At 41.5% G+C, this 24,865-nt stretch overlaps 4 protein-coding genes across 4 annotated transcripts; all 4 read right to left on the bottom strand.

Annotated features, from left to right (window-relative positions):
- Window positions 1-1,336: 1,336 nt before the first annotated feature.
- LOC139638133 (gamma-crystallin M2-like) lies at window positions 1,337-2,154 on the bottom strand. The gene is made up of 3 exons (XM_071512172.1): window positions 2,122-2,154; window positions 1,743-1,985; window positions 1,337-1,615 (listed from the first exon to the last, which is right to left on the bottom strand). The coding sequence occupies exons 1-3, from the start codon at window positions 2,152-2,154 to the stop codon at window positions 1,337-1,339; spliced, it is 555 nt and encodes a 184-aa protein (XP_071368273.1).
- Window positions 2,155-9,091: 6,937 nt separating this feature from the next.
- LOC139638134 (gamma-crystallin M2-like) lies at window positions 9,092-9,909 on the bottom strand. The gene is made up of 3 exons (XM_071512173.1): window positions 9,877-9,909; window positions 9,498-9,740; window positions 9,092-9,370 (listed from the first exon to the last, which is right to left on the bottom strand). The coding sequence occupies exons 1-3, from the start codon at window positions 9,907-9,909 to the stop codon at window positions 9,092-9,094; spliced, it is 555 nt and encodes a 184-aa protein (XP_071368274.1).
- Window positions 9,910-20,000: 10,091 nt separating this feature from the next.
- On the bottom strand, window positions 20,001-20,818 carry LOC139638141 (gamma-crystallin M2-like). Its single transcript, XM_071512179.1, has 3 exons — window positions 20,786-20,818; window positions 20,407-20,649; window positions 20,001-20,279 (listed from the first exon to the last, which is right to left on the bottom strand). Exons 1-3 carry the CDS (start codon window positions 20,816-20,818, stop codon window positions 20,001-20,003), a joined length of 555 nt encoding a protein of 184 aa, XP_071368280.1.
- A 2,909-nt stretch (window positions 20,819-23,727) lies between these two features.
- On the bottom strand, window positions 23,728-24,493 carry LOC139638143 (gamma-crystallin M3-like). Its single transcript, XM_071512182.1, has 3 exons — window positions 24,479-24,493; window positions 24,134-24,376; window positions 23,728-24,006 (listed from the first exon to the last, which is right to left on the bottom strand). The coding sequence occupies exons 1-3, from the start codon at window positions 24,491-24,493 to the stop codon at window positions 23,728-23,730; spliced, it is 537 nt and encodes a 178-aa protein (XP_071368283.1).
- Window positions 24,494-24,865: the final 372 nt, after the last annotated feature.

Below are 24,865 nucleotides of genomic sequence, written 5' to 3'. Positions count from 1 at the left end.
GATGGAGGCGCCTCTCTGCGGCCAGGTCCTGTTGGAAATTAACACCATCTAGCACCCCAGCCTAAAGGGCTTACTGTCGGCTACACCAACTCCATTTAGCTAGCAATATCAGAAGCTACCACCCCCCTCGCTATGAATAAAGACAGGAAAAATAGAGAAGAGTGGGTCCTGAAAATAACCAAGAACTCACAGAATTAATGCATGGGAAAACTGCTGTGCCACATGAATATGCATGCGTTTCATTTTCCACTACATAACACATATGTGTAAACACTACCGTTCACACTCATGTTACAAAATGATACCCTTGTAATTGAATACAGTGCTTATTCGGTTACACCACTGTAAAACAAGTTTTCCTCGAAATCACCATTCCCCTAAGATTATATTGTCATGTCGGCAAATGGTCGAAATAAAGTCACGTTGTGACTCGACGGCTATTAGACTTGTTGGCCTCGACGCAGGTTGAGAAAATGTTTGCTGGGTTGTACATGGAGCCAGTTAGAGTTTGGGAGAAGACTATCCACTGAGTGGAATGGTGCAGTGCTGCGCTTTCTGCACTGGTCGCCATATAATTTTCACAGACTGGCTTTTTTGGAGATATTTTGACAAACCCTATTTGGACTCATTGTTAGCAGCAAGAGGCCTAGCAATGGAGCTCGCTGTTTCAAGTGACAGCTGACTCTGGAGGCAATATTCTTTCTGGGTCCAAGTACTACAGGTATATTATGACCAAAATTGCTGAATTTAGGCTTGAGTGTTACCAGCACTTTTGAATTATGCTTGAAAACTAGGTAACCTTTTATGTGCCACAGTCAATTTGAGCAGATACCTCACTGGAACAGGTCAAATAATTATACATTACACACATAGTTGAATTACAAAACTAGTAACGTTCATTTTCAACGAAACATTATGAATATCAGTATGGTGTTTGTATTTAGTTAATTACCCAGTACATGCACTTATGAATTAGGCCTAATCCTCCTAATCATTTTAAAGATATTTGTAAATGAGAAATTGCTAGTGAGACAGCTGCCTGCTTTCTAAAAAGCATTTCATTTAAAAAACACTGCATTTCATATCCCAGCAAAAGATTTACTTGTTTAATGCTTTCAGTGATTATTTTGATCTTTTTGATGATAATCCTTCATTGTGTCAGTTGAGCAACGAGCTGCACTTGACACTACATTCCTTTATATGAAGGAATGTTTGAGAGCAGGAAATATAAATAACCAAAAATTACTTACACAAAACCTTTTGCAAACACAAAAAAGGAGTCAAAATGGTTCAGTGGATTATTTTATTTAGAGGAATTTATTCATTTAGTGAACATTTAGTACCAAGAATCCATGATACGCCTCATGCTCATGAACCTGTTGCCACTCCAGCCCATCTCCCTGAAGTTCCTGTACTCTCCAGGCCTCATGTACATCATCCTGCCTCTGTAGTGGGGCTGCTCGTACATCAGCCAGTGGCCGTCCATCACGTTGCAGGACATGCAGTCGTTCATACGGTAACGATCCATGATGCTGTCACAGTCGTCCATCATCTCATGCATCTGACCACCGAAGTTCTCCCTCTCGTAGATCCTCATCCTGAACTGGCCTCTGTGCTGTAATATGACAGATAGTTTTATTGAAGTGTTTGCATAGGACTGGAGTCAGGATAATGTCAGGAATGGAGGATATTAGAAGTCATTGTATCCTTTACACTACAAGTCACAATGTTATTTAGCTTACCATGGGAATCATACGGCAAGACCTGATGCCACCGCTCCATCCCCACATGCTCATGTAGTCGGAGTACTCTCCCCTCCTCATGAAGTACTGGTTTCCCATGTAGTTGGTGCGGTCGTACACCATGAAGCAGCCGCTCTCCACCCTGCAGGAGTGGCACCTGCTCATGTAGGAGGACATGTCAGCGCAGTCGCTCATGCACTCATAGTGACGGCCCTGGAAGTTCCTGTCCTCGTAGAAGATGACCTGAAAAGGAACAGTTAATTGATAATGGTCAGACATTTCAGAAAGAAAGACAGATAGAATAAGATATAGTAATATTGATCCTATGTAAAGAGCAATTCATGATTAAATATATATTATATATATGTTAAAACAGTACCTTGCCCATCATGTTCATGCCAGTAGTGGTCATGTTGACTGCTGTTGCTACGCTTGCTCTGCTTGTACTGCCTACCTGTTTTAACCCTTTCCTTTTATACCTGACCAAACGCAACAGAGTCAATGGCCCCTCTGAGAGAACCCCTTATTCAGCAATTCACTATGAAGTCCTATGGCTGCTTTTTTGTTTTCTGTGGCCTTCACCTTCCATCTTTTCACAGCAGCTGGAAAAAAGGCAAGGCAAGGCAGCTTTATTTGTATAGCACATTTCATACACTGGGGCAATTCAAAGTGCTTTACAGAGTGATAAAAATAGATATAGAAGATTTACAATTAAAAAGTCAAAAGTACAGACAAGAGATACAAAAGATAAAAGACTTAAAAAGTAAACTAGTGCAGTTCAAATCAAAAGAAATAGAAAGATAAAAGAACACAACAAATACTCCCACTTTTAGATGCACATTGTGAGTGAACCCATATGTTTTTCTGTAATTTTCTTTTCCCCTGTCCTTCCTGATTCTACTCTTGATCTGATATTTACGTTAGATCTCACTGCCTAAGGCAGACAAGAATCATAGATTCTCCTCTTGGTCAAAAACCTCACCATCCAGAGATGGATGAGAATCATACAGGGTAAAGCTCTGTCCCTCCCACATACAGTGTTCACTCATGCGCAAGTAAGCATTACCTGGACAAGACGAATGAAGATTCGTACTTGCCCGTGTCAGCTCTGTTGGGGTCCTGAACCGAAACAGTTAAAATTAAGGTTATTTAAAATCTAAGCTGAAAAGATAAGTTTTTAGCCATTACAGGGTAGAGTAGGCAGTGTAAAATAAGAAAGTTTTTAGCTTTGACTTAAAAGTGGTCAGAGTCGGGGCGTTTGAGCCTGTATTCAGCCCGTTTGTGAGCCAGGAGCGCTTTCAGCTTATTTGGGCCTCCCTGGGCCCAGTAATGTGTGGCGGTGCCATTCTCACTGTTCCTCACTCTAATCTCACTGTTCTCACTGTATTCAGCTAGTTTGTGAGCCAGCAGCGCTTTCAGCTCGTTTGGGCCTCCCCGGGCCCAGAAATGTGTGGCGGTGCCATTTTCACTGTTCCTCAGTGCAAATGGGCCAGGATGGCTGGAAACAGCTTTTGGGCCAGCTGTAGGCAGTTTAGCACCTTTCAACTTCCCCGGCACTGCCAAACGCTCTGAATGGGCCCAAAACACTGTTCGGCCGTCCAAACTGCAGGAGAACACAGGAAAAGGCGTTTGAGCCTGTATTCAGCCCGTTTGTGAGCCAGGAGTGCTTTCAGCTTATTTGGGCCTCCCTGGGCCCAGTAATGTCTGGCAGTGCCATTCTCACTGTTCCTCACTCTAATCTCACTGTTCTCACTGTATTCAGCCAGTTTGTGGGCCAGGAGCGCTTTCAGCTTATTTTAGAATTGAAGGTATTCAGTAGATCATCAACATGATTTGAAGCTGGGGCAGTTTCAGATTTGATGGCTTCCATAAAAAGTGTTCTGGTATTCTCATTAATGTACCTTTTTTTTTACAGTTTCAGATCTAATGTTAATTTTTGGTGTAATAGACAGATCAAAGAATAGACAGAAATGATCTGATAGAGCAACATCAAGCACAATGACATTTGAAATGTTAACACCCTTAGTAATAACCAGATCTAGAGTGTGTCCTCTAGTATGGGTCGGCCCTTTCACATGTTGAGACAGATCAAATGTGTCAAGTATGGCTGAAAGTTCTTTGGCATTTTTGTCACTGACATTATCTATGTGTACATTAAAATCACCCGTAATGACTACACAGTCAAATTCAGTGCAGATAATTGAAAGCATCTTAGTAAAATCATCAAGGAAATGTGGGGAGTATTTTGGTGGCCTGTATATAACTATATATAGAATACATGGAGAGAATTTCATTTCCATTTTAAACGACACATATTCAAAGGATGAGAATTCTCCAAATGATAACTTCTTAGAAAGGAACCTATCCCTAAAAAAGGCACAAACACCCCCTCCTTTTTTTGTTCTGTCGTGCTTCAAAACTCAAATATGAAATTTGGTGGGGTGGATTCAATAAGGATAGCATTCCCATTCTTGGTGTCCAGCCAGATCTCTGTTACAAACATAAAATCAAGCTTGTAAGAGGTTATAAAATCATTGATTAAAAGTGACTTGTTACACAGGGACCTAATATTAAATAGGGCTAGTTTTAAGGTTTGTTGGAGCAGGGCCTGAGATACTTGGCTTACAGGGAATGTGAATCAAATTTGTAGGATTGGAAGATTTTACTGTGACCCGCTTATCTAATCTTTGTCTTGACACTGTGGCTATTGTATTTGGGAAGGTTGTTCTCTCCCAGGACCTCAGCTTGCTATCAGTTAATTTCTGAATAACAGTTCTTGAACAGCAGAGGCCCAGGGTGTCCTAGTTGCTGCCGACACTGATAGCGGTGCGTCAGCACATTGGGGGGGTACAGGTGCGCCGGGGGGGCGTTGGTGGGCAGCGTATAGGTGATGGCAATACCCGTGACCTGGCCAAGCTGGGGGTGAGTGGGATCATTTTGATCCCAGACTTCACCAAGTCTGACTTGTGAACCTAAGAGGAGAGACAGGGGAGGGAGTGGATGCTGGAGAGTCAATTTGACTGAGCTTCAGCGTGGCAGTTTTAATTAACTCCTTGATTGGTGAGTGTGGTGGACGGGGGGGGGGGGGGGGGGGGCGTTGGATCCCTGATTGGGACAGAGACCTCCTCTGAATGCCTTGGGTGATGTGGAGCAGAGGGTCAGGTGAGGGGGGAGAGATACAGGCTGTCTGCCTGTGTGTGCTGTCCTTGTCCTTCGTGCTTATCTGTGCATTCTTGTTTTGGTATGGCATCCCAAGAGCATGACGTAGATTGGCGCCGAGCAATCTGGAACCAGTGCTGCTCGGATGAATCCCATCAGGCTTAAAGCGGTCTTTACAGTTCCAAAAGATATTGAAATTGTCAATAAACTTTATCCCATGGGTGAGGCACGCCGATGTCAGCCATGTATTCAGGACAAGGAGTCTGCTGAAGGATTCGATTCCTTTCCCCAAGGTTGGAATGGGGCCTGAAATGAATACATGTTGTGATTGACAGTCACTCAGCTTCTCCAGTAGCAGGCAAAAGTCTTTTTTCAGGATCTCAGATCTCAGTTTTCCCTCGCAGAATGTCAAAAGATCCAGTGTGAATAATAATCCTCATGTTACTTGGATGTGTAGAGAGGATAACTGGCAACAGCCCTGTTAGCTCTCTGACAGATGTGTCATCCATAGTTAGATTTTCAGTCTTTGCCATTCTTACATGCTTGGTTATAGAGTCCCCAATCAGAATAGTGTCTGACTTATCAGGTGTGGAATTAGCAATATTTCTTCTGGCCCTCGGCTTATCAGCTCTGGAATTAGCAACATTTCTTCTGGCCCTCGGCCTAGCATGTTGATTAGCAGGCCCCATTTTCCGCCTGGAGGTAGCCGGTGGTGTTGAGTGCCTGGGGGTAGCATTAATGTTAGCACCGGGACCAGTGCTGGCATTAGCATTAGCATTAGCTCTGCAGCTAGTACTGGGCTGTATCATGGAACTGCCGTCATTAGCATTAGCAGTCACTGGATCCGGCTCACTGAGTATTTTGTACCTGTTCTCCAGTTGCAGTCCTGGCCGGGGAGTGTATTGGGGAGAGTATTGGGGTTTCCTCTTGTTTTTGTTGTTGTTTCCTCCGCTGCCCCTACAGCGGACAACGTCCGACCATAGCTCACCAGGAGTAGAGACTTTTGGTCTAGCACCCTTGCTGTGCCAATAGCCCATATCTGTGGCGAGTAGCGGTGGGGATGCCTCCGGGGCCAGTCCACCTTGCGGCTTGGAGATGGTGTCTGTAGCAAGTGGCGGAGGGGATGTCTCCGTGGCTGGTCCATTTGCAGTTGGGTCAACCCAGGGGAGAGTGTCAGCTAGGTCCGTAGTATGGGTCGTAGTGTTGGAGTCTTTTTGTACTTTTACCAGATGTTTTTACATGAGGAATGCGGACTGAAGACTCAAACAGCGTGTCAATGAGCTGCTCATCCTGGCTGATTTGGTAAAGTGTTAGAATCCTTCCTTCCAGTTAAGTAATTTGCTGTGATAACCGAAGGCAGCCAGCACAGTCAGAGCAGGAGGAAGAGTCACTGACTTTAACCATCGGCATTTGCCCACAGTAACAATAAAAAATAAATAAATAAAAGATAAAAAAGATCAGCAACAGAAAAAATACTTAAAAATAGTTGGTCAGCGGTGAAAAACAGGAAAAAATAGGAAAATATGGCTGAAAATAGATAAGCCGGCAAGGAGCAAAGTAGAGAGTGTCTGGTCAGGGAGAAAGCCGGAAGCTAGCATGCTAGCTATGTGTTATGTTTGTAAATTCTTATTTAAAAATATGAAAACCAGCTATCTAGAAAAAAAGCCATGTAGCCTCAATCTCAAAAGTTTTGAATGCAAAAGGTAAAAGCATCACACGTCTGTGCAAATACATTTGCATTTTAAATCGAAGTACCTTATGTTAACTCACCTGACCAGCTCGCCTCCCCTGTCGAACTCCCCAAGTGACTGATCTCACCGTTGGCGCATGCGTCGGAGGCCGAAGGGATTACTTAGTGTTGATGCACAAAGAAAAATAGTTCCTATAAAGGTAACTAGAGGAAATGCTGGAAAAAAAGCTAATCCTATTTTAGCCCCTATATTGGCCATACATGATAGCATACTGCGTTAAGAAACCTTTGCGATTGATGCGTAAACACTACCGTTCGCACTCATGTTACAAAATTATACCCTTGTAATTGAATACAGTGCTTATTCGGTTACACCACTGTAAAACAAGTTTTCCTCGAAATCACCATTCCCCTAAGATTCTATTGTCATGTCGGCAAATGGTCGAAATAAAGTCACGTTGTGACTCGACGGCTATTAGACTTGTTGGCCTCGACGCAGGTTGAGAAAATGTTTGCTGGGTTGTACATGGAGCCAGTTAGAGTTTGGGAGAAGACTATCCACTGAGTGGAATGGTGCAGTGCTGCGCTTTCTGCACTGGTCGCCATATAATTTTCACAGACTGGCTTTTTTGGAGATATTTTGACAAACCCTATTTGGACTCATTGTTAGCAGCAAGAGGCCTAGCAATGGAGCTCGCTGTTTCAAGTGACAGCTGACTCTGGAGCAGCGGCAGATCTACCGGGGTGGCATGGGGTGGCAGCTGCCACCCCTAAAAAATGCCTTGCTACCCGAGCTGCCACCCCAGTTTTGGACAATCTAATTCAAAAATATATATATGAAAAGTTGTGACTGGTCGGAAATTTACAAGAGCGAAACTCGGACTCCGATGTCTGAGTCCAAGTGAATGCAGCAAGAGATGACGCTCCCCGTAGACTCCTACCCGTCCCCAACAGGAGCTGTTCGCGTGCATTCAGAGCGACAAAATAGCTGTAGTATTACCAGTGAGCAGTGCAGCGTGTGAACGGAGTTTTTCCAACTCTTAGGATCATAAAGAATTATTTGCGGTCTACTATGACAGAGAATAGATTATCAAGTTTGGCTATACTCAGCATTGAATCAAAACGCACTAAAGCTTTGGATCTAAATAAGTTTGTGAGGCGTTTTGGTGAACAACATGTTAATCGCCGTATTCAGCTCTTACAGGTTCATGCCAACTTCATGCTGCACTGGCTCTGCTCACTAATATAAGCCCTTTTTTCTGGAAAGAATATTACACCAAAGTCATGGATATGTGTAAAATACATCCTTGTGTCCTTTCTATTTGGGCAGAATATGTCCTTTTTATTTGGGCAGAATATATATGTATATGTATTAGGGCTGTCAAATTTAACGCATTAATTTAGATTAATTTTAAAAATAACGCGTTAAAAAACGTAAATTAATGCATATAATTTAATGATCTGTTATGGCCACATTTTAGGGTAAGTGATAGGCGTATGTTAAATTATTTAAAAAAAAACTGTTCTGGCCACATTTTAGGCTAAGTGATGGGTTTATGTTCAATGAAAAAGACATGTATTTGGAAAAATGTCTGAAGATTTGGAAATAAAACAATTTATTTCTAATGCCACCTTTAGATATTTCTAATCTGCTTTACTCATCTGCCACAATAATGTTTTTGAGTTAAAATATCTCCATTTGGGGGCTTTTCCAAGCAAATACTGATATATGTGATTGTTTGCGATTAAATCAGCATATATATATTTCTGCCACCCCTTAAAATCTCCACCCCATGAACATTTCTCGAGATCCGCCCCTGCTCTGGAGTCAATATTCTTTCTGGGTCCAAGTACTACAGGTATATTATGACCTTAATTTAGGCTTGAGTGTTACCAGCACTTTTGAATTATGCTTGAAAACTAGGTAACTTTTTATGTGCCACAGTCAATTTGAGCAGATACCTCACTGGAACAGGTCAAATAATTATACATTATACACATAGTTGAATTACAAAACTAGTAATGTTCATTTTCAACGAAACATTATGAATATCAGTATGGTGTTTATATTTAGTTAATTACCCAGTACATGCACATATGAATTAGGCCTAATCCTAAAACTACATTCAATCTTGAATACTGAGAAGGGTAAGGTCTGTGCAAATTTGTCATCATTTTAAAGATATTTGTAAATGAGAAAATGCTAGTGAGACAGCTGCCTGCTTTCTAAAAAGCATTTCATTTAAAAAACACTGCATTTCATAACCCAGCAAAAGATTTACTTGTATAATGCTTTCAGTGATTATTTTGATCTTTTTGATGATAATCCTTCATTGTGACAGTTGAGCAACGAGCTGCACTTACATGAAGGAATGTTTGAGAGCAGGAAATATAAATAACCAAAAATTACTTACACAAAACCTTTTGTAAACACAAAAAAGGAGTCAAAATGGTTCAGTGGATTATTTTATTTAGAGGAATTTATTCATTTAGTGAACATTTAGTACCAAGAATCCATGATACGCCTCATGCTCATGAACCTGTTGCCGCTCCAGCCCATCTCCCTGAAGTTCCTGTACTCTCCAGGCCTGAAGTACATCATCCTGCCTCTGTAGTGGGGCTGCTCGTACATCAGCCAGTGGCCGTCCATCACGTTGCAGGACATGCAGTCGTTCATACGGTAACGATCCATGATGCTGTCACAGTCGTCCATCATCTCATGCATCTGACCACCGAAGTTCTCCCTCTCGTAGATCCTCATCCTGAACTGGCCTCTGTGCTGTAATATGACAGATAGTTTTATTGAAGTGTTTGCATAGGACTGGAGTCAGGATAATGTCAGGAATGGAGGATATTAGAAGTCATTGTATCCTTTACACTACAAGTCACAATGTTATTTAGCTTACCATGGGGATCATACGGCAAGACCTGATGCCACCGCTCCATCCCCACATGCTCATGTAGTCGGAGTACTCTCCCCTCCTCATGAAGTACTGGTTTCCCATGTAGTTGGTGCGGTCGTACACCATGAAGCAGCCGCTCTCCACCCTGCAGGAGTGGCACCTGCTCATGTAGGAGGACATGTCAGCGCAGTCGCTCATGCACTCATAGTGACGGCCCTGGAAGTTCCTGTCCTCGTAGAAGATGACCTGAAAAGGAACAGTTAATTGATAATGGTCAGACATTTCAGAAAGAAAGACAGATAGAATAAGATATAGTAATATTGATCCCATGTAAAGAGCAATTCATGATTAAATATATATTATATATATGTTAAAACAGTACCTTGCCCATCATGTTCATGCCAGTAGTGGTCATGTTGACTGCTGTTGCTACGCTTGCTCTGCTTGTACTGCCTACCTGTTTTAACCCTTTCCTTTTATACCTGACCAAACGCAAAAGAGTCAATGGCCCCTCTGAGAGAACCCCTTATTCAGCAATTCACTATATTGACACAAATCCCAAACCCCGTCCCCCAGTCCTTGCTGGTGCATGGAAGTGAAGTCCTATGGCTGCTTTTTTGTTTTGTTTTCTGTGGCCTTCACCTTCCATCTTTTCACAGCAGCTGGAAAAAAGGCACAACAAAAAAATTAATATTCATCTCTCCAGAACCTCTTCTTTTTTTTATTATTATTTTTTTTTATTGAAAATTTATCAACAGATTACAGGACATTACAGGACAAATTACAGTACATTACAAGACAGCACAAGATGTTTCATCACAGGTTGATAACAAAAGTATTAACAAAACAACAACAAAAACACAAAGACGTGACAAATGGTGGGGGAGGGAGGGGGGAGACCAGTCGTGATGGGCAGTGTTGAGCATGCACATTGTGAGTTATTGTATTGGGGTTGGAAAAATCTGAGTGGGTTGGTGTAGAGAGGAATCAGCTCTGAATGAACTGCAGGAAGGGAGACCAGGTGTTATGGAATGGGGTCATATTGTCTTTTAGGGTTGAGGTGAGCTTTTCTAGGTTTGAGTGGTCTGTTAACAGATTGAACCAGTGGTTGATTGATAATTTTGTTCTGTCTTTCCAGTTGAGTAATATGGTTTTCTTGGCCACGGTTAATTAATTGCCACGGCAATTAAGATGAATGTTTGGAGATGTTGTGGGATTGTAAGTGAGGAGAGGTCGCCTAACAGAGAGATGGAAGTGGAGAGGGGAATGCTGAGGTTAAGGATCTCGGATAGCTTTCTCATGACCTCTGACCAAAACAGCCTAACTGGGGTGCAGAGCCAGAATGCATGGAAGTGGTTGTCTATTGTAGTTGGACAGTGTGTACAGGTGTTGCTGTCTGTAAAGCCCATATGATACATTTTGTGAGTGGTGATGTGTGCTCTGTGTAGAACCTTGTATTGAATTAGCTGAATTTTTTGAGTTGGATGACATGGAGAATGTGTTGTTGCATATGGTTTGCCAATTAATATCTGATTGATGTATATTCAAGTCTGATGTCCATTTGTCTATTGGTATTGAAACAGTATTGTCATCGTGTGAAAAGGGTTTGTATATCTGTGATAGCAATTTTTGGCTGGACCGCAACAGCGGGGCCAGCCCTACAAACGCGAATGTCTGTCACTGACTGACTGACTGAGTGACTGAGTGATCAAGTTACACCATTGGTCGGCCGTGGCACGTGGCACATCATAGTATCACAGAGCCAGAAATTTAAGTTTCGTTTTCTCCGCCGTCTAGTTTCTCCGCTGATATCGGGAGCCCGTTTCTCCCACTCAGTAAGCAGGCTGACCAATATCATGCATGTAAGCTGAAGCTAAAGTAGAATCTATACAATTATATTATATCACCGTTTATGTCGATGCATATGCGCGAGCTCAGTCCACCTGAAGCCCTCTGTTCTGTCGTATCAGCGGAGAGAGAGACATAAACAAGCATGGAGGTTTCAGCACGCCGAGGGCTTATTGCCGACCTTCCCGAAGTTTCCCGGGGCCACGGTTCCGGCCAGTGCCACTAGCTGGGCGCCGATTTGTTCCCGATGATCCGGCCGAAATCGGCCGGGGTCGGGGTCCCGACGACGATGCGCCCCCGGTGTCCGGCGAACAGCGTTTTCGGCACCGACGGGTAACAGAGCGCCTGGCGCTTGGATCGGCAGGATCAATGTGGGCCGCGGGCGCGGTGGAGACGACAGCGGTGGAGACGACAGCGGTGGAGAGAGAGACTGGACGCGCTGGAACGATCAGTATGGATGTATGGACTATTATTCTGTATTAACAGTCTACAGCCAGGGGTTAAAGTGGTTCGATTAATAAGTAAATAAATCTGATTGGCAGTTTCATACATAATAATGACAAGCGAGTTCACGGGGCTGCCAACTCTCACGCATTGACCGAGAGACTCACGCAATTGACATTTTTTACACGCTCTCACGCCACAAGTCTATTTTCTCACGCAGTGAAAAACAAATTCATAACTGATAACGTCGCGACATGAAAAAAGGAAACTGACAGCAGGACAGACGAGACAGAGCAGCACGTGCAGCAGCGAGTTATTCAGACCATATACAGGGTTACTATACAGGGTTGCTGTTTCTTGACTTAATCCAAGAGGTTAGGTGGTGTAGAAATGCAGGAAATTTGTTTTAAATTACTATTTTTTTCTGCTGTGGGTTTTGACTGATTTATCTATGAGAGCAATATACTGAATGGGGAGATCCTTACAAATGTTCGGTTTAATATCGAGCCAAGCAGAATTGGAGTTGATTGTCCAGTGTCGGATATACTGAAGCTGGTGGGAGAGGAAGTAATGGTAAAAATTTGGTGCATCTAGCCCGCCGTATTGTTTGGGTTTTTGGAGTGTAGTTATTTTGATCCTGGGCCTTTTGCCTTTCCAGTAAAATGTATTGACTGCTGAATTTAGAGAGGAGAACCAGCCCAGGGGTGGGTTAACAGGGGTCATGGAAAAAAGATAGTTTACTTTCGGGAGAATGTTCATTTTAACAGTGGAAATGCGGCCAATTAAAGAGAGTGGGAGTTTATTCCATCTTTCCAGGTCTTCTTTGATGTTGTGTAGTAATGGAGTAAAATTGAGTTTGAATATATCATTTGGGTTTGTTGAAACATGGATTCCGAGGTATTTAATGGGTTGAGTTGTGTGCTTATAGGGTAAGTCCCCAACCTCAGCATTCCAGTCTAAGTGACTTAGAGGCAGAATCTTGGACTTAGACCAGTTAATGGAGTAGCCAGAAACCTTGCCAAAACTGTTAATCAGCTTGTGGACTGACCGAAGGGAGGTTGAGGGAGTTGTTAGATATAACAAGATGTCATCGGCATATAGACTGATTTTGTGATGGTGTGAATTGGTTTTAATGCCTGAAATGCTGTCATTCTGTCTTATGGCTGAGGCAAGTGGTTCTATGAAAAGTGCAAAAAGTAGTGGTGATAATGGGCATCCTTGTCTAGTGCCTCTGTTTAAGTTGAATGATTTAGAGATTTGTCCATTGGTGATTACAGATGCAGAAGGTGTGTTATATAGAATCTTAATCCAGTTGATGAAGTAGGAGCCAAAGCCAAAATGGTTAAGGGAGGTGAAGAGAAATGGCCAGCCTACCCTGTCAAACGCCTTTTCAGCATCCAGAGTTAATGTTATGGCAGGATGTTTGATCTCTGTATCGGTTTTGGTTTTATACAGATGTATTATGGTAAATAATCTTTGCTTGTTTTCTGAGGAATGTCTCCCTTTGATGAAGCCAGTCTGATCCGGGTGCAAAAGTGATGAAATTACAGATTCTAGTTTTAATGCCAAAGCCTTGCTTATAATTTTAACATCAGTGTTTATTAAAGATAGGGGGTGGTAGCTGGAGCACTGTGTAGGGTCTTTGTTTGGTTTAAGGATAAGTGTGATCAGGGAAGAAATCATTTTGAGAAATAAGGGTGAAAGAAGGGACCAGAAATGTTTATAAAATTCTGCTGGGTATCTGTCTAAACCTGAACTTGTTGGGCATGAGTAGTAGTGCTTGGAAGGGCTTATGGGAGGATGAAATAGAAGAGCGGTCAAGATCTGGGTTCAATACAGTGTTAAAGTCGCCTCCTAGAATAATATGGGAATTGGGGAAGTTGGATAATTCTGAAAAGAGGGAGTGGAAGAAAGTAGGAGAGTCAGTGTTGGGGCCGTAGATACTAGCTATTGTTATACTGTCTTTCTCAATGTTGCCATTGATGATAATGAAACGTCCTTCGGGATCATCTATAGTTGATTTATGTGAATATGGTGTGTTTTTGCTAATCAGAATGGAAGTTCCACGTTTTTTGGAGTTACAGGTTTAGTGGTAGGTCTGGCCAATCCATCTGGCCTTGAGTTTCCGAGACTCTGCCTCAGTGAGATGAGTTTCTTGTAATAAACAGATGTCTGATTTCAGTTTGTGTAGATGGTTCAATACTTTGGTCCTTTTTGCAGGAGAGCTGATTCCTCGTATGTTCCAAGAAGTTATATTCAGTGCCAGTGTCATGATGCTACTGGTGTTGATAATGAGAAAAAGGTTGTGTTACACAATGTGCTTGTTCTGAGGCAGCATGGATGGGACTGGGCAGGGTACAGATATGGGGGGATAAGTGGTAACATCAAGACATACATATAAAGTGAATGTTGGGAGGTCAACAAGTTCATGTTAGTGCGAATCAAATGGGGTGCATAGGTTACTTGATAAGACAGAGCTAGCATAATAATGCAAAATAAACTAAAGAAAATTAAATAAATAAATGAGCACAAAAATTAGAAGAAAAAAAGGAAAGAAAATAAAGTAGTGGGGATGAGGTTGGCGAGAGGAGCTAAGAGCTCAGTCTAATGAGAGATAGTGCTGATATGGAATGATTGGATGGTTAAAGTGGGGGAAGGAAAATATATATAATATAATATAATATAATATAATATAATATAATATAATATAATACAATATAACATAACATAACATAACATGCCATAACATAACATAACATAACATAACATAATATAATATTATACAATATATGAGTCTGAGAGAGAAGGGGGTGAGGGGTTGGGGGGGGGGAGAAAGAGTAAGGGAAAAGGAAAAGTCAAGGCGCGACAGAAAACCCCGGGAGAGGGCGACAGGGAACCAGGGCAGCACATCCGCCGCTCAGCGGAGGCACCCACATCCGATGTGTTAGCACCTCCCCAGCTTTATTATGGTAATTATTATTATTTTCATTATAGTAGTATAATAGTAGTAGTTATTGTCATTATAACTAATATTAATATTGTTATAATAGTTGCATGCCCAGAATTTTGGGAAAAGCCAGCAATTACATTGAAGTCGGATATTTGGAAGCCAGGTCAGAGGGTGGAGGGGACGTCCTGATGATTGGCCCTTGGTCAGAGGGTCCAACCCACCCTCGGAGCGACATGCATAAGGTGGTTATGGCAAGCCAGCCAGTGGAGAAACCCATTCTCAGACCCTCCTTGACCAAGGGAGAGGTCTAGGACATGGTGCTGCTCTGATGCTCGCTTAGCATCTGAGAACCAGCAAGCAGTGGTGTTGGTAGGCTTGCAGGTAGGTTGTCTGGTCAAACTCCCAGTATCATCCACAGTTGGCAATAATTATAGCAGAAGAGGGGGTTGGGCGTTAATTCAGTACAATATCAAAATATAAAGGTGGGGTGGGGTGGGGTGTAAAATCCAAGACCGAGCATACGTTTCCCAAACAATGGTGTCATTGTGTGTGTGTGCACACGTGGGAGATCAGATGCAAATAACTCCACTAAGCAGCAAGTGCACCACCCCAACCCCCCAGCACCCCCACCCAGAACCCCCTCCGCCAGCCCCCCCGACTCCCCCAAAACCCCCTTAGCTATAGAAAGAGAGAGAAACAGAGAGAGAGAGACAGAGGGAGACAGAGAGAGACAGAGCGAGAAAGAAGAAGGGGAAGAGATGGAGCGACAGAATAGCGCAAGAGAGCAGCAGTGGTGGCTTTGGTGTGATTGGTTGCTAATGACAATTACACGTTGCTGCTGACTGGGGGGGGAAGTAAGAAGGAAAGGTAGATGAATAAATAAATAAATAACTAAGTATAATAGAATACCAAAAAGGTGTGAACAAAAAAAACCCAAAAAACCAATCAATCAATCAATAATAATAATAGTAATAATAAATTATAATAATGGCAATAACCATCTTCACTGAACACAGGGATAGAATATCCATATTAACAGCAATTACTTTTGAATTAGATATAATCATTATTATCTGTGATCTCTCCTTGTGTTTGACATCGGCTTAGTTCAGAAAAATGTACAATACTATGAAGAAAGAAAAAAAAAAATACTATGAGCTATTTACATTGAGGCATACAGAAACATTCATATAGGTCTATGCTTTTTCATCGGTTGTTTCGACAAGGCCAATCATTTATACAACCAAGGAGTGAGACCAGGGTCTCTAAATAGGTTGTTATTGATGAACAGTTTGTCGCGGTTCAGACTCACCCGATTGTTCTTGGCCTTGTTGGAGTGGAAAATGGGGAACAGCACCTTCCTTCTGTCCATTATCTCCCGAGGATACTGTTCATTTATTCCGAAGGGCTTGTTCTTTAGTCGCTTGGCCAGACTTCTCACCAATTCCCGCTGTTTAAAATGTTCAAATTTCGCTACGATGGGTCGAGGTCTTCGTGGATCGCTGGTGGATGAGGTGAGTGTCTCCGCATATGATTTTTTGCTGCTCAGGCAGTGAACTCTGGAAAAGGTAATGTTGGACACGGTCTCTTCGGGGAGGTTTAGTTCTGTTTTGAAAAAATCCTGAAGTAGGTCCTCTGGGATTTCGTTGTGTGTCTCTTTGATTCCGTGGAATATTAAATTGTCTCTCATTGATCGAGTTTGTAGATCCAGTAACGTTTCCTTCACAGTGTCATTTTCTTTGGTCAGTTTTACAACGTCCGCACGTAGTGTAGTGACTGTTTGTTTTAGCTCCTTTACTTCGGCTTGGTATAGTTGGACGGAGTTTTTGAGCTCTGACACCTCAGCAAGTATAAGAGTCTAGCTTGTCTAATTTACTTAGCTGCTCTAGATGCTTCAGCTTTTCCTCAACGAGCAGGATATTGCTGTGTTCCGTATCCGAGAGATCCGGGCGTTCTAACAGCTCCCGACTGGAAAGTCTTTTCTTTTTTGATGCCGGTGGTCGGTCGTTTAGAAATGGGTCCTCTATGCTCGTTTTCGGAGTGCTGGATTGGGTTACAGCAGGATCTGAGTCGGTTGGTGAAGCGCTCATGGCTGCTTGGGTGCTGCCTCTGGATGTTGTTTGGAAGTGTAAAAGTGAACCAAAAAAGGAATCCTCTATGTCCAAAGTTGTTTGCTGTCCCAACGAGTCTTCAGAATCCAGTTTTGGTTTTGCTTGTAACGTTATAATGGGAGCGATGTAAGAGATTAATCCATAAGATTTTAACTGTTTTTCGTTTGTTTGACTGTTAACCTAATCCATTGCCTGCCTTCGGCGTGTTAGAGTGACGTCAGCATGACCCGTTGATCATGTTGGCGTAGCGCAGGATCTGACACCTCATGGTTTCTGAGCCTCTTCTGATGTTGGAGCATTTTTTTTGACTGTCAACGATGGAGGCGCCTCTCTGCGGCCAGGTCCTGTTGGAAATTAACGCCATCTAGCGCCCCAGCCTAAAGGGCTTACTGTCGGCTACACCAGTCCATTTAGCTAGCAATATCAGAAGCTACCACCCCCCTCGCTATGAATAAAGACAGGAAAAATAGAGAAGAGTGGGTCCTGAAAATAACCAAAATCTCACAGGATTAATGCATGGGAAAACTGCTGTGCCACATGAATATGCATGCGTTTCATTTTCCACTACATAACACATAGCTAGCATGCTAGCTATGTGTTATGTTTGTAACTTCTTATTTATAAATACGAAAACCAGCTATCTAGAAAAAAAGCCATGTAGCCTCAATCTCAAAAGTTTTGAATGCAAAAGGTAAAAGCATCACACGTCTGTGCAAATACATTTGCATTTTAAATCGAAGTACCTTATGTTAACTCACCTGACCAGCTCGCCTCCCCTGTCGAACTCCCCAAGTGACTGATCCGTTGGCGCATGCGTCGGAGGCCGAAGGGATTACTTAGTGTTGATGCACAAAGAAAAATAGTTCCTATAAAGGCAACTAGAGGAAATGCTGGAATAAAAGCTAATCCTATTTTAGCCCCTATATTGGCCATACATGATAGCATACTGCGTTAAGAATAATAACCTTTGCGATTGATGCGTAAACACTACCGTTCGCACTCATGTTACAAAATGATACCCTTGTAATTGAATACAGTAAAACCACTGTAAAACAAGATTTCCTCGAAATCACCATTCCCCTAAGATTATATTGTCATGTCGGCAAATGGTCGAAATAAAGTCACGTTGTGACTCGACGGCTATTAGACTTGTTGGCCTCGACGCAGGTTGAGAAAATGTTTGCTGGGTTGTACATAAAGCCAGTTAGAGTTTGGGAGAAGACTATCCACTGAGTGGAATGGTGCAGTGCTGCGCTTTCTGCACTGGTCGCCATATAATTTTCACAGACTGGCTTTTTTGGAGATATTTTGACAAACCCTATTTGGACTCATTGTTAGCAGCAAGAGGCCTAGCAATGGAGCTCGCTGTTTCAAGTGACAGCTGACTCTGGAGCAGCGGCGGATCTACCGGGGTGGCATGGGGTGGCAGCTGCCACCCCTAAAAAATGCCTTGCTACCCGAGCTGCCACCCCAGTTTTGGACAATCTAATTCAAAAATATATATATGAAAAGTTGTGACTGGTCGGAAATTTACAAGAGCGAAACTCGGACTCCGATGTCCGAGTCCAAGTGAATGCAGCAAGAGATGACGCTCCCCGTAGACTCCTACCCGTCCCCAACAGGAGCTGTTCGCGTGCATTCAGAGCGACAAAATAGCTGTAGTATTACCAGTGAGCAGTGCAGCGTGTGAACGGAGTTTTTCCAACTCTTAGGATCATAAAGAATTATTTGCGGTCTACTATGACAGAGAATAGATTATCAAGTTTGGCTATACTCAGCATTGAATCAAAACGCACTAAAGCTTTGGATCTAAATAAGTTTGTGAGGCGTTTTGGTGAACAACATGTTAATCGCCGTATTCAGCTCTTACAGGTTCATGCCAACTTCATGCTGCACTGGCTCTGCTCACTAATATAAGCCCTTTTTTCTGGAAAGAATATTACACCAAAGTCATGGATATGTGTAATATACATCCTTGTGTCCTTTTTATTTGGGCAGAATATATATGTATATGTATTAGGGCTGTCAAATTTAATGCATTAATTTAGATTAATTTTAAAAAATAACGCGTTAAAAAACGTAAATTAATGCATATAATTTAATGATCTGTTATGGCCACATTTTAGGGTAAGTGATAGGCGTATGTTAAATTATTTTAAAAAGAAAACTGTTCTGGCCACATTTTAGGCTAAGTGATGGGCTTATGTTCAATGAAAAAGACATGTATTTGGAAAAATGTCTGAAGATTTGGAAATAAAATAATATATTTTTATTTCTAATGCCACCTTTAGATATTTCTAATCTGCTTTACTCATCTGCCACAATAATGTTTTTGAGTTAAAATATCTTCATTTGGGGGCTTTTCCAAGCAAATACTGATATATGTGATTGTTTGCGATTAAATCAGCATATATATATTTCTGCCACCCCTTAAAATCTCCACCCCATGAACATTTCTCGAGATCCACCCCTGCTCTGGAGTCAATATTCTTTCTGGGTCCAAGTACTACAGGTATATTATGACCTTAATTTAGGCTTGAGTGTTACCAGCACTTTTGAATTATGCTTGAAAACTAGGTAACTTTTTATGTGCCACAGTCAATTTGAGCAGATACCTCACTGGAACAGGTCAAATAATTATACATTATACATATAGTTGAATTACAAAACTAGTAACGCTCATTTTCAACTAAACATTATGAATATCAGTATGGTGTTTATATTTAGTTAATTACCCAGTACATGCACTTATGAATTAGGCCTAATCCTAAAACTACATTCAACCTTGAATACTGAGAAGGGTAAGGTCTGTGCAAATTTGTCATCATTTTAAAGATATTTGTAAATGAGAAATTGCTAGTGAGACAGCTGCCTGCTTTCTAAAAAGCATTTCATTTAAAAAACACTGCATTTCATAACCCAGCAAAAGATTTACTTGTATAATGCTTTCAGTGATTATTTTGATCTTTTTGATGATAATCCTTCATTGTGACAGTTGAGCAACGAGCTGCACTTACATGAAGGAATGTTTGAGAGCAGGAAATATAAATAACCAAAAATTACTTACACAAAACCTTTTGTAAACACAAAAAAGGAGTCAAAATGGTTCAGTGGATTATTTTATTTAGAGGAATTTATTCATTTAGTGAACATTTAGTACCAAGAATCCATGATACGCCTCATGCTCATGAACCTGCTGCCGCTCCAGCCCATCTCCCTGAAGTTCCTGTACTCTCCAGGCCTGAAGTACATCATCCTGCCTCTGTAGTGGGGCTGCTCGTACATCAGCCAGTGGCCGTCCATCACGTTGCAGGACATGCAGTCGTTCATACGGTAACGATCCATGATGTTGTCACAGTCGTCCATCATCTCATGCATCTGACCACCGAAGTTCTCCCTCTCGTAGATCCTCATCCTGAACTGGCCTCTGTGCTGTAATATGACAGATAGTTTTATTGAAGTGTTTGCATAGGACTGGAGTCAGGATAATGTCAGGAATGGAGGATATTAGAAGTCATTGCATCCTCTACACTACAAGTTACAATGTTATTTAGCTTACCATGGGAATCATACGGCAAGACCTGATGCCACCGCTCCATCCCCACATGCTCATGTAGTCGGAGTACTCTCCCCTCCTCATGAAGTACTGGTTTCCCATGTAGTTGGTGCGGTCGTACACCATGAAGCAGCCGCTCTCCACCCTGCAGGAGTGGCACCTGCTCATGTAGGAGGACATGTCAGCGCAGTCGCTCATGCACTCATAGTGACGGCCCTGGAAGTTCCTGTCCTCGTAGAAGATGACCTGAAAAGGAACAGTTAATTGATAATGGTCAGACATTTCAGAAAGAAAGACAGATAGAATAAGATATAGTAATATTGATCCTATGTAAAGAGCAATTCATGATTAAATATATATTATATATATGTTAAAACAGTACCTTGCCCATCATGTTCATGCCAGTAGTGGTCATGTTGACTGCTGTTGCTACGCTTGCTCTGCTTGTACTGCCTTCCTACCTGTTTTAACCCTTTCCTTTTATACCTGACCAAACGCAAAAGAGTCAATGGCCCCTCTGAGAGAACCCCTTATTCAGCAATTTACTATAGAGGCCTACAGAATGCTGAGGTTATGTCCACATTTCCAGGGACTGGGTACCTCACAGTCTTTAGAAAGGCTTTTTCTCTCATCACAGAACGCATTTTTCAACAGTGCTTATAATGTCTGAATAGGTTGCCCTGTTGAAATGGTAAATTATACAAACGGTACATAATTATTCAGTATTTCGCTGTTTGACTTCAGACTTGACGTATTTAGTATATGTTATATGTATATATAAGCATATTCTTCTGAAATAGTACGAATATTCTGTATATTGCTTTGAAACACCACGGTTTGAGCACTGTTGGTCATGGTGCACCTGATTAACACCTGATCAAACAATAGGAAATGTCTTCATGCCAGGTAAGTTTGTGCTATTTTACTATTTGTGTAACAGACATTTCTGGTCTTATAATGATAATGTGCCCACAGAAATGTCAAAATGGCTACCTTACTAAAATTAGAAATGAGTGGCTGGCACTGAAAATGAATGTTACTTTGTAAAATGCATTTCTTAGGAAAGCTTGCTAGCTACCCTTGGCTAATGATGTTACTACTGTCGTGTAGCTGTGTAAACATGATTCAGTAAAGATACATGAATCACAAACAATATGGCTATATACATAGGATCCAATATTTGTCCCAGTCTATTGCTTCTTGCCAGATTGACTCTGCAAATATGCTATCAAAACGTTACGCCCAATAGCTAATGACCCATGTTTTAAAGATAACTGTACAGGAAAGTAGATTGCAGCAAAAGGCTGACATGTATAGCCTGTTTACAAGTATATAGGTTACGTTTATTTGACAACCAACATACTATTTACATTGTAACTATCATGTGTGTCTATCATAGGACTCCTGTGATGAGGTCCAAAGACAGGTTGCATGTCCACACCTGTCTGGAGATGTAGAGGTTGTGACCTTTACACTGCTCCTTCCCTCAAGTCTCACACCTGTTGAGAAGGAAGGCTACTCAAGCAAATCAGGATATCATTGTTTAATTTGTATATTCTTGATATTTCTGTGATATATTTTCTGTATGTGCAGTAACATTTCTGTGATGTTTGTAAAAGTGCTAAAATGCCAGCATTGACAAAACCCTTAAAATAGCATTTTGGGGCATCTGAACCCAAGTAGAGAGAGAGTTCAAAATATTTCTGTAACTGTGCATTTGCTGGCTAGCTGTGGTTAGTTTGCAAGTGTTATGACATGTAGGGTCTAAATGCTAACATAGATAGATAGATAGATAGATAGATAGATAGATAGATAGATAGAACCCTCTTTTCAAGTGCCTCATCTGTGTTAATCAATCAGCCAACGAGCTTGATTTCTGACATTCTTTACAGTAATATGAGGATGCGACAGTGAAAAAGATAGTAACCTTGCTGCATTGAATACTGGGTAATTCTTTATTTAAAACCAGATTTTTAACACATAGCCTAGCTACCAAACCATAATGACAACATGATACTAATATCCTTTACATCACTAACATATTCATATAACTCAATTTCTCATATGAAATTAATTTGTGAAGTGTGTCAATTTGAGAATGTAGGCCTACATAGTTACCTGCAAAGGAAATAATGTGTAGCTAGCAATGTAGATAGGCTAGGTTCATATCATGCCATATCATGCTAGTTCAACCTTGTACACATTTTGTAACACTGGAAATGGTTTTGTTTCTTAAAATCATTGCATAGACACTTGCAGGTGTTGTGACAATGTATTCATTATTTACTTTTACATCTAGGACCTGGTTTTCAATACAGTGTGAAAATCAGTGAAGGGTTTTAGGTATATACAGCAATACAGGTCATGGTTGTTGAAACTTATTCCTGTGTTGGTCTGGTAGAATTTTGCATATTGTGTGTAAGATTCCAAACTTGTCTCTGAGAGTATAATGTAGCAACATTATCAATATCCCTATGTAAGTGCTCTGTGTTTTTCTCACCTTGAATGTGTATAGTCATTGGAGAGTTGTGAAACCTACTCAATTAAAATGTTTCCAAAAACAAAACCCTAGATTATGAGATAATTTGCCATCTTAATGCAGCCATGTCATGAAGGCTGTTGTATGGATTGCATTGGGGTTCATGGTTGGGCCTACATTTTCATATGCCTCTTAAACTCAGGTTCAATTCCCAACTCATACTAAGCAGATTTCTACAGTGAGTGAATTTTATTATTTAGTGTTAGCTAAGGTTTTTCTTGTGTAATCATGACCAAAGCCTTTTTTTTTGTTTTACCTTTCTTAACCAATTTACCAATTTAGTTGTATACTTGCCTAAACCTAATCGTTATCTAACCTTTTCACGTGATTAACAGGTGAAAATGGTGCGTCCACTTGACACTGCTATCATAGAGTCCAATTTGTGGTGGAGGAACAAAATGTGTGTCCGCAACAAGTAATCTGCATTTCAGAGTTCATGCTCATTTCTCAAAATGAGATGATCTTTGTAGATTTCTGTATTGAAGTAACCGGCACACAAGCAACATCTGTGTAATTATAAGGTATGTATACACCTATTCTAACATATTTGTTAATATTCCAAATAGCAATGACAATATGTTTCTATAATCTCAAGAGTTAATTTTATAGAATTATTTTGTGTGCTAAAAATCATTGTACACCTTGTTATTTACTTTGTAGTCCCATGGTTGACCCATTTTCTACTAGGTTAACATGATGAAATAAAGCAGCAGTTAAAAAGGAAATTTTGTAAAAAAGATTTTTAATCATTTGTGGCTGATTTAGACATATTTTACACAGGTGATTTACATCATGGAGTCCATGATGCGCCTCATGCTCATGAACCTGTTGCCGCTCCAGCCCATATCCCTGAAGTTCCTGTACTCTCCAGGCCTCATGTACATCATCCTGCCTCTGTAGTTGGGCTGCTCGTACATCATCCAGTGGCCGTCCATCACGTTGCAGGACATGCAGTCGTTCATACGGTAACGATCCATGATGTTGTCACAGTCGTCCATCATCTCATGCATCTGACCACCGAAGTTCTCCCTCTCGTAGATCCTCATCCTGAACTGGCCTCTGTGCTGTAATATGACAGATAGTTTTATTGAAGAGTTTGCATAGGATTGGAGTCAGGATAATGTCAGGAATGGAGGATATTAGGAGTGAGTGCATCCTCTACACTAAAAGTCACAATGCTATTTAGCTTACCATGGGGATCATGCGGCAGGACCTGATGCAGTCTCTCCATCCCCACATGCTCATGTAGTCGGAGTACTCTCCCCTCCTCATGAAGTACTGGTTTCCCATGTAGTTGGTGCGGTCGTACACCATGAAGTAGCCGCTCTCCACCCTGCAGGAGTGGCACCTGCTCATGTAGGAGGACATGTCAGAGCAGTCGCTCATGCACTCATAGTGACGGCCCTGGAAGTTCCTGTCCTCGTAGAAGATGATCTGAAAAGAATGAAATATGGCAAAGAGAGGTTAAAGACCAAGAGTAATATGTGTTTACTTTGATTAGCATTTGAAAATATGAGGTGAGATCACTGTGCTTACCTTGCCCATGGTCATGGTGGTGGTGGTGTTTGCTCCTCAGGACTGTGTCACTGCTGCACTGATGGTTGTCCTGTTTTAACTCTTACTTTTATACCTGACCAAACTCAAAGAATCTGTGGCCCCCATTGTGTAAACCCCTGACCCAGCAACATGGTATAGAGGCCTATAGAGTGCTAAAAGGCGTTTGTCACATTTCTATGTGACTGGATCCCCTAGAAGACTTTAGAATAGAGTTTTCCATAGGGATGTCAATACAATGAGCATTTTTTGTTACAATACAACGTAACAGACAATAGTCTCTTTCACATATTTGAAAACACACTGTATAGCCTTCTGAGTGTTAAATTGAGAATTTATAGACAAGAGTATCCCTACATGTGTATGTGG

The sequence above is a fragment of the Centroberyx affinis genome, unplaced genomic scaffold (assembly GCF_046629955.1).
Source record: "Centroberyx affinis isolate AG114_WGS23_722 - 3 ecotype Tasmania unplaced genomic scaffold, CSIRO-AGI_Caff_v1 ptg006131l_1, whole genome shotgun sequence".
NCBI classification, from domain to species: Eukaryota; Metazoa; Chordata; class Actinopteri; order Beryciformes; family Berycidae; genus Centroberyx; species Centroberyx affinis.
This window is presented reverse-complemented; position numbering and strand designations above follow the sequence as displayed.

What these genes read in the sequence shown, in the direction of transcription:
- LOC139638133 (XM_071512172.1), bottom strand. Translation starts at nt 2,154, where the DNA reads ATGACCACTACTGGCATGAACATGATGGGCAAG. An exon ending in GCATGAACATGATGGGCAAG is followed by an intron (nt 1,986 to 2,121) that starts GTACTGTTTTAA and finishes GTTCCTTTTCAG; the next exon opens with GTCATCTTCTACGAGGACAG. An exon ending in CTTGCCGTATGATTCCCATG is followed by an intron (nt 1,616 to 1,742) that starts GTAAGCTAAATA and finishes GTCATATTACAG; the next exon opens with CACAGAGGCCAGTTCAGGAT.
- LOC139638143 (XM_071512182.1), bottom strand. An exon ending in CCTGCCGCATGATCCCCATG is followed by an intron (nt 24,007 to 24,133) that starts GTAAGCTAAATA and finishes GTCATATTACAG; the next exon opens with CACAGAGGCCAGTTCAGGAT.
- LOC139638134 (XM_071512173.1), bottom strand. Translation starts at nt 9,909, where the DNA reads ATGACCACTACTGGCATGAACATGATGGGCAAG. An exon ending in GCATGAACATGATGGGCAAG is followed by an intron (nt 9,741 to 9,876) that starts GTACTGTTTTAA and finishes GTTCCTTTTCAG; the next exon opens with GTCATCTTCTACGAGGACAG. An exon ending in CTTGCCGTATGATCCCCATG is followed by an intron (nt 9,371 to 9,497) that starts GTAAGCTAAATA and finishes GTCATATTACAG; the next exon opens with CACAGAGGCCAGTTCAGGAT.
- LOC139638141 (XM_071512179.1), bottom strand. Translation starts at nt 20,818, where the DNA reads ATGACCACTACTGGCATGAACATGATGGGCAAG. An exon ending in GCATGAACATGATGGGCAAG is followed by an intron (nt 20,650 to 20,785) that starts GTACTGTTTTAA and finishes GTTCCTTTTCAG; the next exon opens with GTCATCTTCTACGAGGACAG. An exon ending in CTTGCCGTATGATTCCCATG is followed by an intron (nt 20,280 to 20,406) that starts GTAAGCTAAATA and finishes GTCATATTACAG; the next exon opens with CACAGAGGCCAGTTCAGGAT.